We start from the raw sequence: 14,210 nt of genomic DNA on the forward strand, positions 1-14,210 counted from the left end.
TACTGTGCTCAATTGGCCTGCCAACTCTCCTGACCTGAACCCCATAGAGAATCTGTGGGATATTGTGAAGAGAAAGTTGAGAGACGCAAGACCCAACACTCTGGATGAGCTTAAGGCCGCTATTGAAGCATCCTGGGCCTCCATAACATCTCAGCAGTGTCACAGGCTGATTGCCTCCATGCCACGCCGCATTGAAGCAGTCATTTCTGCCAAAGGATTCCCGACCAAGTATTGAGTGCATAACTGAACATTATTATTTGATGGTTTTTTTGTTTGTTATTAAAAAACACTTTTATTTGATTGGACGGGTGAAATATGCTAATTTATTGAGACAGGTTTTTTGGGTTATCAGGAGTTGTATGCCAAAATCATCAGTATTAAAACAATAAAAGACCTGACAAATTTCAGTTGGTGGATAATGAATCTATAATATATGAAAGTTTAATTGTAATCATTACATTATGGTAAATAATGAAATTTAACACTATATGCTAATTTTTTGAGAAGGACCTGTATTATAGGCTCTGAATAGCATTGCTGATCATTGGTGGTCCAGAGACCCCCAATGGTTGGTCAAAACACTGCTCTGAAGTCCACAGCTTCGGCATGAGTGGTGTTCAGTCTCAACAGTAACCATATGGGACCATACATTCACTCTTAAAGAGCTGTGTACGGACCCACAGACTTACTACTGAGCCCTTATACCACTCATGCTTGAGTTGTGCACATTAGATCAATGTTTTGACAGATCGGTGGGGTTCAGGATCTGGACTCCCACCTATCAGCGACATTATTCAAAGCCTAGAATATCTAAAAAGTTATATAAAGTGACATGTACACTTTCTGTCTCCAGATATTAGGCAACTCTTGTATTCTCCAACATTTTTCATTTTGACCGATTTTGTACACAATATCAACGGAGCTAAAATATCTACATTATTATCTGCAAATTGGAGCACTGAATTTAGGATTTCCCACAGTCAGACAGGTAACCTGACCACGCATATACCCTGTGACACTGAAAGATTAAGGGTACCGTTACACTAAACGATTTACCAACGATCACGACCAGCGATACGACCTGGCCGTGATCGTTGGTAAGTCATTGTGTGGTCGCTGGGGAGCTGTCACACAGACAGCTCTCCAGCGACCAACGATGCCGAAGTCCCCGGGTAACCAGGGTAAACATCGGGTTACTAAGCGCAGGGCCGCGCTTAGTAACCCGATGTTTACCCTGGTGACCATCGTAAATGTAAAAAAAACCAAACAGTACATACTCACATTCCGGTGTCCGTCAGGTCCCTCGCCGCCTGCTTCCCGCACTGACTGTGAGTGCCGGCCGTAAAGTAAAAGCAGAGCACAGCGGTGACGTCACCGCTGTGCCCTGCTTTCCGGCCGGCACTCACAGTCAGTGCGGGAAGCAGACGACGAGGGACCTGACGGACACCGGAATGTGAGTATGTACTGTTTGTTTTTTTTTACATTTACGATGGTAACCAGGGTAAACATCGGGTTACTAAGCGCGGCCCTGCGCTTAGTAACCCGATGTTTACCCTGGTTACAAGCGAACGCATCACTGGATCGGTGTCACACACACCGATCCAGCGATGACAGCGGGAGATCCAGCGACGAAATAAAGTTCCAAACGATCTGCTACGACGCACGATTCTCAGCGGGGTCCCTGATCGCTGCTGCGTGTCAGACACAGCGATATCGTATGGATATCGCTGGAACGTCACGGATCGTACCATCGTAGCGACCAAAGTGCCACTGTGAGACGGTACCCTAAGTCCATTTACAGATAACATAATCCAGATGTAACATAGTAACATAGTTAGTAAGGCCGAAAAAAGACATTTGTCCATCCAGTTCAGCCTATATTCCATCATAATAAATCCCCAGATCTACGTCCTTCTACAGAACCTAATAATTGTATGATACAATATTGTTCTGCTCCAGGAAGACATCCAGGCCTCTCTTGAACCCCTCGACTGAGTTCGCCATCACCACCTCCTCAGGCAAGCAATTCCAGATTCTCACTGCCCTAACAGTAAAGAATCCTCTTCTATGTTGGTGGAAAAACCTTCTCTCCTCCAGACGCAAAGAATGCCCCCTTGTGCCCGTCACCTTCCTTGGTATAAACAGATCCTCAGCGAGATATTTGTATTGTTCCCTTATATACTTATACATGGTTATTAGATCGCCCCTCAGTCGTCTTTTTTCTAGACTAAATAATCCTAATTTCGCTAATCTATCTGGGTATTGTAGTTCTCCCATCCCCTTTATTAATTTTGGTGCCCTCCTTTGTACTCTCTCTAGTTCAAAAATGTGATAAAGAGAACTTGTGATCACTGAATTCATAGTCCGGATGATGAATAGGGAAGTCCATTGTGTTATCATTCAGGGGATTAATAGAAATGTGAGGCTATGTGCACACGTTGCGGATTTTGCTGCGGATCTGCAGCAGCTTTCCATTAGTTTACAGTACAATGTAAACATATGGAAAACGCAATCCGCAGTGCCCATGCTGCGGAAAAACCCACACGGAAACGCTGCTGGGTTACATTCCGCAGCATGTCAATTCTTTGTGCGGATTCCGCTGCAATTTACACCTGCTCCACAATGGGAATCAGCAGGTGTAAACCACAGGTGGAATCCGCACAAATTCCACATTAAAACCGCGGTAAATCCGCAGGTAAAACGCAGTGCTTTTTACCTGCGGATTTCTCAAATCCGCTGCGGAAAAATCCGCAGAGCTCCAAAATACATGTGAACATACCCTCATACTGCAACAGAAATCGTGGGATCTGTTTCACACAAAGGAAAATTTAAGTGTAACTTTTTGAAAACTTTTCACAAGTTAGAAGAGAAAGGCAGAAGAGCTCCACCGACACCAAAGACGGATTCACAGATTATTATTTTTTTTACTAAGCCCTTCTGCCTCTTCATACTAGTGATCAGTGGGAGGGGTCTCATTAGCCGGACCCTTACTTATTGAAACATCAAACATCTCTATCACTTGTTAAAAGTTTTTTTTTAAATGAGATTTTATACGTATAAACGTTACATTTTCTTATTTATAGCAGATTTTGAAAAAACATATTTCCTGTACCCTGTAAAAGATTAGTCATTTTTGAGCACAACATACCTCTGGACCTGGAGGACCTGGTAACCCGAGAAATCCTTTGTCACCTGGCTTACCCTAGAGAAAGAAAGAACAGGTTGTGTTATCCGTAGCCGGCATTAGTCATTGTGGTAATCATTAAAGTTACAGCCCTTAACCAACATCATATATTGTTTAACTCCTTATAGGTAAACCCTTTAATGCAGGGACTATACCATATCTGTCAGATAACAATGGTTTCCCTGCAATAGATAATATATAGCATATTCAGTGGGAACTTGATCGACTGGGAAAACGAGGCCCTTGACCAACTGGGAAAACGGGGCGTTCAGTCCTGTTTTGTCCAACTCTCTATTCAATTTTTATCTTAATGTGACAATGCCAACAAGTGGAACATGGTTCAGGGAAACGTGAATATGCCTATAACCTCATTATTAACTCCTTAGTGACCAATTCTTACTTAAATGGTTTAACTAGGATTAAAAATAAGTATCTTCTATTTCTCAAACACAGTGCAACTTGAGACCAATTTTATATCTCATCCACGTTTACCTGATTGTTTTTACATTAAAACTTTTTTGTGAAAAACTGTGTGTGTGTAGTTGCCATCTTGTTTTGCGTATAAATTATATGCCGACACATGGACAAATCAGGGCCTAGACGTATGTCCTCACAGGCTGTTAGCTGGCCTGTCAATCATAACCACCTATATAAACACTGAATTTCAGGAAAGGATTTATAACATCATAGGACAGCAATGAGTTTTCATAAGCTCCACAGGGAATGCAACTTTAAATTATATTTTTGGCCATACATGTAAGGGATGTATAGAGTTATATCAGCAGCTGTGAATTCTACATGAGATGTAATTATACAAGTTAAAATGTGGTCAATGAGCCAATCTTTAGGAAATCGGACAAACAGATGTTGGATATGTTCAGAAAAGCTCAGGGTCTACCTAATCCTGTGTAGAAATGTGTAGCTATAGGCGCTCCCGTCACCTAATGAAAGCCAAGAGAGTGCTTTTTTTTTGCGTTGGGGTGGTACAAGTTGAAATAACTTTTTTCTTGCTTTTGTATGGTCACAGCTGAGTGCACCCACATATACAAGAGGTCACTGTAAAAAATAAATATACCTAGGTATATTTGGTGGGTGACATATGCCACTAAATTATTGCCAGCCGCATATTTCGGCGTCTCCTGTCAATGGTAGATATCAGAAAATCTTCTTTGTGCCCCTTCAAGCTATCAGTGAAAATGAAAAATGAATCTTCTGAAGGATGATAGGATATGTACTTTCACACGAGCAGGCGAGCCTCATGCAGTATTTCTGCCTTTGCAAAAGTTCAAAGAAGCAATGGCACCACCGCAAAATATACAGGAACTGCATGTCTCCATCTGACAACAATCTGAAGTGTCTCCTGCACAATAACCCTGACCAAACAGACATCAGTAAGTGGCTATTAGGCTTTATTTATTGCCTCTGTCGCATCAGTTTAATGAAGATTTCTTATTGTGTTATGCTGTGTTTATTCTAAGAAGACATTGGAAAAAATGACGGGAGCCTCAGTGGTTTCTTCTTCACATTGCGCCAGCAGTGGAAGCTTAATGGAGAATTTTGCAATGTAATAATGTGGACTGCATTAAAAGAATAAAAAAGATGTTATGATTAGGAAAGCAGATCTTACCACAGGGCCTGACTTTCCACGCAGTCCGGGTGGCCCTGGGAGACCCTGGCTGCCCTACAACAAAGGTAAAAGAAGTCAGTGGAATGATAGGATTTATCACCTGACACATTAACAACGAGATATAAATCATGGTGGAATACGATTGTTGGCGCAGAGTTTATTTGGCATATTCAGCTAGTGCAATGATAGAACAACAACTCTCAAGCATGAGTAATCTAGTCATTTGCAGCTGGACCCCTGATCTTTGTTGCGGTGATAGAAAAAAAACTGCAGGTTCCTCTATAGAAAGTTAAAGGGGACCCTTCATGTTGAACATGGTCTCTGATCTTTGGGCAGGATGTTGCAGAGCAGGATTACCTGATCAGATCGTTAGAGACATTTTTTTGTGGAAGAAGTGTCAGTAAAACTTGCATTTTATTCATTGAAATCCCTGGTGTATGTATGTAGGAGTCCAGTTGGCGGTCCTACTCCATGATTGATAGTCTTCCCTGTAGGACTGTGCCTGCAGAGACAGCTGTCAATCACCAAGTAAGACCGCCCACTGGACTCCTATATGCAATGTATAAATTACAGGTTATCCCAATCTTTTCCCACAAACCTGTATATCATACTGCTTAGCTTCTCCTTTTCTATACTGAGCTGTCTGCAGATCCAAATGCAGGTTACATGGGACAGGCTCCCTTTCATGCTGTACACCAATACAGAATATCTCAGGGGGGCTGTTTGCAACACTGAGTGGAACGCTTGTTCAGAGGGTAACAATGGATATATATATTCTTTGCCCCAACACGTCCGATTATCAACCACATTCCGATCCTTCAGATGGAGCCTGAAAACCCATCTCTTCAGGAAAGCCTACAGCCTGCACTGACCCCGCTGCCTCCTCACCACTACTGGAGCTCCTGCAACCCCCCAACCTACTGTCTCCTTCCCCACCATCCTGTAGAATGTAAGCCCGCAAGGGCAGGGTCCTCGCCCCTCTGTATCAGTCTGTAATTGTTAGTCTGTTTACTGTAAATTTACTGTAAGCGATATCTGTAATTTGTATGTAACCCCGTCTCATGTACAGCACCATGGAATCAATGGTGCTATACAAATAAATAATAATAATGATAGATAGATAGATAGATAGATAGATAGATAGATAGATAGATAGATAGAGATACACTACCAGTCAAAAGTTTAGTGTCACCCAGACAATTTTGGTGTTTTCCATGAAAACTGGTACTTTTATTAATCAAATTAGTTGTCAAATGAATTGAAAATCTAGTCCAGACATTGACAAGGCTCGAAAAAAAATTTTTTATTTGAAATAATAATTTTCTCCATCAAACTTTGCTTTCAAAGAATTTTCCCTTTGCAGCAATTACAGCATTGCAGACCTTTGGCATTCTAGCAGTTAATTTGCTGAGGTAATCTGGAGAAATTTCCCCCCATGCTTCCAGAAGCCCCTCCAACAAGTTGGTTTGGCTTGATGGGCACTTTTTGCACCATACGGTCAAGCTGCTCCCACAACAGCTCAATGGCGTTGAGATCTGGTGACTGCGCTGGCCACTCCATTACAGATAGCATACCAGCTGCCTGCTTCCCTAAATAGTTCTTGCATAATTTGGAGGTGTGCTTTGGGTCATTGTCCTGTTGGAGGATGAAATTGTCTCCAATCAAGCGCTGTCCATAGGGTATGGCATGGCATTGCATTGCATAATGGAGTGATAGCCTTCGTTATTCAAAATCCCTTTTACCTTGTACAAATCTCCCACTTTACCAGCACCAAAGCAACCCCAGACCATCGCATTACCTCCACCATGCTTGACAGATGGCGTCAGACACTCTTCCAGCATCTTTTCAGTTGTTCTGCGTCTCACAAATGTTCTTCTGCGTGATCCAAACACCTCAAACTTAGATTCGTCTGTCCATAACGCTTTTTTCCAATCTTCCTCTGTCCAATGTCTGTGTTCTTTTGCCCATATTAATCTTTTGATTTTATTAGCCAGTCTTAGAAATGGCTTTTTCTTTGCCTCTCTGCCCTGAAGGCCAGCATCCCGGAGTACCCTCTTCACTGTAGACGTTGACACTGTCATTTTGCGTGTACTATTTAATGAAGCTGCCAGTTGAGGACCTGACAGGCGTCGATTTCTCAAACTACAGACTCTAATGTCCTTGTCTTGTTGCTCAGTTGTGCAGCGGGGCCTCCCACTTCTCTTTCTACTCTGGTTAAAGCCTGTTTGTGCTCTCCTCTGAAGGGAGTGTAGGAAATCTTCAGTTTCTTGGCAATTTCTTGCATGGAATAGCCTTCATTTCTAAGAACAAGAATTGACTGTCGAGTTTCACATTAAAGTTCTTTTTTTCTGGCCATTTTGAGAATCTAATGGAACCAACAAATGTAATGCTCCAGATTCTCAACTAGCTCAAAGGAAGGTCAGGTTTATAGGTTCTCTAATCAGCCAAACTGTTTTCAGCTGTGCTAACATACTTGCACAAGGGATTTCAAGGGTATTCTAACCATCCATTAGCCTTCTTACACAGTTAGCAAACACAAAGTACCATAAGAACACTGGAGTAATGGTTGTTGGAAATGGGCCTCTATACACCTATGAAGATATTGCATTACAAACCAGACGTTTGCAGCTAAAATAGTCATGTACCACATTAAGAATGTATAGAGTTAAATTCTGAATCATTTAGTCAGCTACATCGGAAAAAACTGTGCTTTCTTTTCAAAAATAAGGAAATTTCTAAGTGACCCTAAACTTTTGAACAGTAGTGTGTGTATATATAATATTATATATATATATATATATAAGACAAAATGGAACAGAACAATGCTCAATGGTCCACTCATCCACCCAAGTTACATACCAAATAGAAAAAAGAAGGCAGCACTCCAAATCCTTTTCAAAGTGAAAGCGTGTGTAGTTTATTCAAACCCACATCTCTGTGCGACGTCTCGGCTCACACTGAGCCTTTCTCAAGCCTTGAGAAAAGGATTTGGAGTGCTGCCTTCTTTTTTCTATTTGGTATATATCTATATCTATCTATATATATATATATATATATATATATATATATATATATATATATATATATATATATATACACACATACGGTATAGATAGAAATAGATAGATTTACATAAACTAGAAGGAGGTCCGATGCTATCGCATTGGGAGGGCGGTAATGTCACGATGGGGGCAGGCTGTGCAGCGTTGGGAATCTCTCCCCCCATGTGCTTACCCACCTATCCCCTCTCTCTTTCCCCATGTGCTGACTTCTCCAGTCTGTGCTCTCTTCTTTGACCTGTCTACCCCATGTGCTATCCCCCTTGTTTGCTGTCTCTCTCCTTCCTGTGCTGTGTTCTCCCCTCATGTGCTGTCCCGTTTGAGCTGTCTCCCCCCTGTGCTCTGTCTCTCTCACCCCTGTGCGCTTTGATAGCAGAGGATACGTTTTGTGAGGCAAAATATTGTTTAGAAACAGTCAGTGAAATATTTTACCTGACAAAAGAAATCCTCTGTGATCCCCTGCTGTAATCTCAGTATTGTCTTTTGCTTCCTCCCCTGCCCAGGAGATGTGGTATGCTGTGTACATGGTCAAATACAGACAATTTTTAAAATGAATTTTCATTTGTGAGAAAACTCCTTTAATGTGATCGGCTTCCTCTGCCTGTAGACACATCGCGCATCTGCCGCCGGGATCAGCCGAATGATTCACTGCGCCTGAGTGGAATTCACGCAGGCGCAGTAAATTAGACCGCCTCCATCTTTGTGCAGACAGATAGTGGCGGTCACATTAAAACTGCGCATGCGCTCCTCCTATTCAAAGATGGCAGCGGTCAGTGAATCATTCGGCTGATCCCGGAGGCGGCGTGTTCGCGACGGTGTTCCGCTGGTGGTACCGCGCAAGAGGCTTCGTACGGCGTATACAGTGTGTGTGTGTGGCGTATACAGTGTGTGTGGTGCGTACGGCATATACAGTGTGTGTGTGTATGTTGCGACGGTGTTTCACTGGTGGTACCGTGCAAGAGGCTGTAACCACCAGCAGTTTCCATATTGAGACACGCATCACTTGGGTGTCCCAATATGGAGGTTGATGAACTTCCACCGCTTGGAATTCTGCGATCCGGACGGAAGAGGATGTGAAGACATTACAAGGTAAGTATATATATTAAGACACTCATACAAACAACTTACCAACATACTCGTATTAAGAAAGGTGGATTGAGCTAAGATTCCCTTCGTGCCCATGTTGGCACGTGACCACTTCTGTTTGTGAAGGTGGTTGGTTGACTGGCTCACTTCAATAGCTAAGTAAGCCCTATCCTCTATCATAGCTGATGCGCAGGTCTTAGCTACTGAAATGAGTAGTCCGCCAACCCCAATAATACTGTTCTCAAGAAATTATGGATATTTAGCTTTATTGCTTACTGCTCATTGCCTAGGTTACCGGCCACCACTGCAGTCTTGCAGTGGTGTCTGAACATCTGCAGTAGTTATAAGTGCTTTCCACTAGAGCTTGTAAGCACTGATTTGACCACTGGAGCGCACTGTCAGCTCCCAATCTGGCCTGCTTCATTTTAACTATGCTCCTCTGATGCTGCAGAAGCAAAGCTGTGTCATACAGCAGAATCAGAAAGTGCACAGTTCAGGCTAGTGGCGTGTCAATCCCTGAACTGTCAATCAAGGAGAAGCACATCGCAAAAAGCCATGAGGCAAGGGAGTAGTGGGCTCCTGCAGGAGAGAATGAGAACAACCCTTTAATACAAGTATATTATTAAGGCTATGTTCAGGCAAAGGTATTTTGGGTCCATGTACTGACCATGTGCATAATGGACTCCACATTACCCAGTGTAAGTCAGTATTCTGGTGCACAGGAGCAAGTTTTTATTCCCTTTTGCTCACAAGATATGTCATATTTTTCACATGTAAAAAATAAATTATCAGATCTCACCTTGTCGCCTTGAAATCCCACTTCTCCAGACATCCCTGGAAGTCCCTGAAAGCCCTAAATACACATTACCAAAACAGGTTACAAGAGGTATGGTACAAAGAGACAAATCACCAGGAGGATCTCATGATTCATTTATATGACATTAACTGTATGGGGCAGACACAGTAGAGATATTCACTAAACATATCACAAAGCACTTTCTCATAGAAGTCAATGAGCATCACCAGGCAAATCTTCTTTATGGTCTTTGTGACTGCAATATAGATGACCCTCACCCCCATATTCGTACACATAAAATAGTTTTTGCTTAATCTGTTTGTTTTAGAAAAATAGTTTTTCCCATTTCTGTACATTGTTTGTATTCTATGTATCTGCATTTGGATTTAATTAGTAAAAAATATATGTTATACATTATTTTTAAACTAAACCGTCTAATCATTGCATTGCTACTGGTCGACTATAAATTAGACTGGCCAAATTTGACAGCTATTCTTTTGGAAGGTTCATACTGGGGACCTAGTGCCTGAATTTTTTGCCCATAGCCAACTCTCCCTTTTCTAAAGCCCCTTCCCCCATGTACACGCTTTCTCAACCCCTATATATGCAATTGGCTGTTTGAACTCCATTTAATGATGAGTCTGGACACACACAGGAAACCTTTCAGAAGCAGTGGTTTTTTTGGGAGCTTAATTCAGCACCCAGGAGATTTGCCAACTCTTCTGCGAGTGAGGGAGGTCTTTTTTTTTCTTTGAGACATTCTTTGAGAGAAGGCAGACATTACTATTCCAATATTGCCGCTAAGCTCAATTCTACAAGAAAGGTGGCATTTCTAAAAACAAAAACAAATTAGACCCTAGGGTTTTTTTTTTTTAATCTCATAAAACCCAATTTTTAGAAAACCATTCATGGTATAGATGGCCGAATGATGATCTAGTGTAACTGTTCTACTTAAAGCTTAGCCAAGGGGTCCTGACAGTAAAAAGTGGGCACATTCAGCTGAAAGCAATCTACACCTCTCAAGAGAAATCCTGTGGCATTCAGAAAACAACTATTCTGCCCTGATGATCACTAACAAAGAAACAGGACATCCGGCACATATACTTGGTGGGGACTCGGGAGGGTAAACCCTCATCGCCATACTTTTTTTGCTATAAAGAAAATTATATATGTTGTGAGCAGGCATAACAATGACAACCTGTCCTATATATATATATACACACTATGTTCCAAATTATTATGCAAATTGGATTTAAGTGTCATAAAGATTTAATTGTTTTGTTTTTCAAATAAACTCGTGGATGGTATTGTGTCTCAGGGCTCAATGGATCACTGAGATCAATCTTAAACACATGGGATAATTAGTTTTCCAGGTGATTCTAATTAAAGGAAAACTACTTAAAAATGATGTTCCACATTATTAAGCAGGTCACAATTTTCAAGAAACATGGGAAAGAAAAAGGATCACTCTGCTGCTGAAAATCATCAAATAGTGCAATGCCTTGGTGAAGGGATGAAAACATTAGAAATTTCCCGAAAACTTAAGTGTGATCATCGTAATGTTAAGAGATTTGTGGCTGTATCTGAGCACAGATGTGTTTGTGCTGATAAAGGCATAATGAGGAAGATTTCTGCCAGGCAAGTTAATCGGATTAAGAGAGCAGCTGCTAAAAAGCCATTACAAAGCAGAAAACAGATATTTGAAGCTGCTGGTGCCTCTGGATTCCCTTGAACCTTAAGGTGTAGGCTCTTTCAAAGGCTTGCTGTGGTGCATAAACCTACATTCGGCCACCCTTAAACAGTGTTCACAAGCAGAAATGGTTGCATTGGGCCCACACATACATGAAGACTAATTTCCAAACATTCTTGTTTACTGATAAGTGTTGAGCAACCCTGGATGGTCCAAATGGATGGAGTAGTGGATGGTTGGTGGATGGCCACCATGTCCCAACAAGGCTGCAACAATAGCAAGGGGGTGGAGGAGTCATGTTTTGGGCCGGAATCATGGAGAAACAGCTGGTAGGGCCCTTTAAGGTTCCTGAAGGTGTGAAAATGACCTCTGCAAAGTATATAGAGTTTCTGACTGACAACTTTCCTCCATGGTATAAAAAGCAGAAATGTGCCTTCAGGAGCAAAATCATCTTCATGCATGACAATGCACCATCTCATGCTGCAAAGAAAACCTCTGAGTCATTGGCTGCTATGGGTATAAAAGGAGGTAAACTCATGGAGTGGCCACCATCTTCCCCTGACCTCAACCCTATAGAGAACCTTTGGAGTATCATCAAGCAAAAGATCTATGAGGGTGGGAGGCAGTTCACATCAATATATATATATATATATATATATATATATATATATATATATATATATATATATATATATATATATATATATATATATATATATATATATATATATACATACACACATACACACACACATACTGCCGTATATATATTTATTTATTAACTCAAAGAGGATTTTGTTTTATAAAATTGTCATATTAACGTGAACTAAAACAAGGCTTGTTTTTTTTGGTTATGTTCCTGAAACACTCATGTAACACTATTTCTAAATGAGAATAACCTACCGGCCATAAAACTTTCCTTCTAAATACAGCCCAAATGCAAATGTGTACGCTTAGGTTTTACCCCCTCCCAAAAAAAGGAAAAACTAACACGGACTAATGGAAACTTAATTTCTTACTAGATTTAGCCTGCACCTATATGGAAGTAACACTGGGAGTGCTGTATTTTTCCTTCTAGATCTCTAATGACATATTAATTAGGGAAACATTGTGGCCGGCATTCCTTCTCTGCCTTGGCACTGGAGTTACGGCCCCTTTACAAGGGTCAATAATTGGGAAACAAGTATTTTTAAGAAATCTCATTCTTAATATTTGGCTCTTGTACACATGTCACAGACCCACTGATGAATGAACAAAAAAATAAATCATAAAATAATAAAAATAAATTGTTATTGTTCATTTACTTCCTAAATGCAAAAAAGTTTAGCAACTTTCTAAAAAAGCATTCATCAAAAACTTTATTTAATTTTGCAGCTGCAGTGTCTGTAAGCCTGAAAACTTGACTATAGTATGGCACATTGTGTGTTGCTCTATTTGTTGGATCTACTTTTTGCTCTCCATCATTCCATCTCATTTGACATCTATATATATGAGGCATCGTGAATACTCGCTAATCCCGCCCCCACCATATCACACACATAATCTCGCCCCCCATCACATCACCACACATAATCCCGCCCCCCACCACATTACCACACATAATCCCGCCCCCCACCTCATTACCACACATAATCCCGCCCCACCACCACACATAATCCCGCCCCCACCACATATAATCTCGCCCCCCCACCCCATTACCACACATAATCCTGCCCCTCCACCACATCACCACACATAATCCCGCCCCCCACATTACCACACATAATCCCGCCCCCCACATCACCACACATAATCCCGGCCCCACCACATCACCACACATAATCCCGCCCCCCACATCACCACACACAATTCCGCCCCCCACATCACCACACATAATCCCGCCCCCTCAACATCACCACACATAATCCCGCTCCCCCACCCCATTACCACACATGATCCCGCTCCCACCACATCACCACACATAATCCTGCCCCCACCACATCACCACACATAATCCCGCCCCACCACCCCATCACCACACATAATCCCGCCCCACCACCCCATCACCACACATAATCCCGCCCCACCACCCCATCACCACACATAATCCCGCCCCCCCACCCTATTACCACACACATAATCCCGCCCCACCACCCCATCACCACACATAATCCCGCCCCACCACCCCATCACCACACATAATCCCGCCCCACCACATCACACACATAATCCCGCCGCCATCACATCACCACAAATAATCCCGCCTCACCACCCCAACACCACACATAATCCCGCCCCCACATCACCACACATAATCTCACCCCCCGCCACATAACCACACATAATCCCGCCCCTCCACCACATTACCACACATAATCCCGCCCCCAACCCATCACCACACATAATCTCGCCCCCCACCACATCACCACACATAATCTCGCCCCCGCCACATAACCACACATAATCCCGCCCCCACCACATCGCCACACATAATCCCGCCCCCCCACATCACCACACCCCACATCACCACACAGTCCCGCCCCCACCACATCACCACACATAATCCCGCCCCCCACCACACATAATCCCGCCCCACATCACATCACCACACATAATCCCGCCCCCCACCCTATTACCACACATAATCCCGCCCCCCACCCCATTACCACAATCCCGCCCCCATCCCATTACCACACATAATCCCGCCCCCACCACATCACCACACATAATCCCGCCCCCCACATCACCACACATAATTCCGCCCCCCCCACATCACCACACATAATCCC

The 14,210-nt window shown here is 42.6% G+C and overlaps 1 protein-coding gene across 2 annotated transcripts in view; it reads right to left on the reverse strand.

Moving 5' to 3' along the window:
* The window catches only part of COL27A1 (collagen type XXVII alpha 1 chain), a 477,424-nt gene that overhangs the window by 274,029 nt on the left and 189,185 nt on the right, over positions 1-14,210 (reverse strand). For both annotated transcript variants that reach the window (XM_077283906.1, XM_077283905.1), the window contains exons 17-19: positions 9,756-9,809; positions 4,812-4,865; positions 3,149-3,202 (exon numbers count right to left, since the gene is read on the reverse strand). In XM_077283906.1, coding sequence (XP_077140021.1) covers positions 3,149-3,202; positions 4,812-4,865; positions 9,756-9,809 — 162 coding nt within the window. The remainder of the gene's footprint in view (positions 1-3,148; positions 3,203-4,811; positions 4,866-9,755; positions 9,810-14,210) is intronic.

Source organism: Ranitomeya variabilis, chromosome 2 (assembly GCF_051348905.1).
Source record: "Ranitomeya variabilis isolate aRanVar5 chromosome 2, aRanVar5.hap1, whole genome shotgun sequence".
Classification (NCBI taxonomy): Eukaryota; Metazoa; Chordata; class Amphibia; order Anura; family Dendrobatidae; genus Ranitomeya; species Ranitomeya variabilis.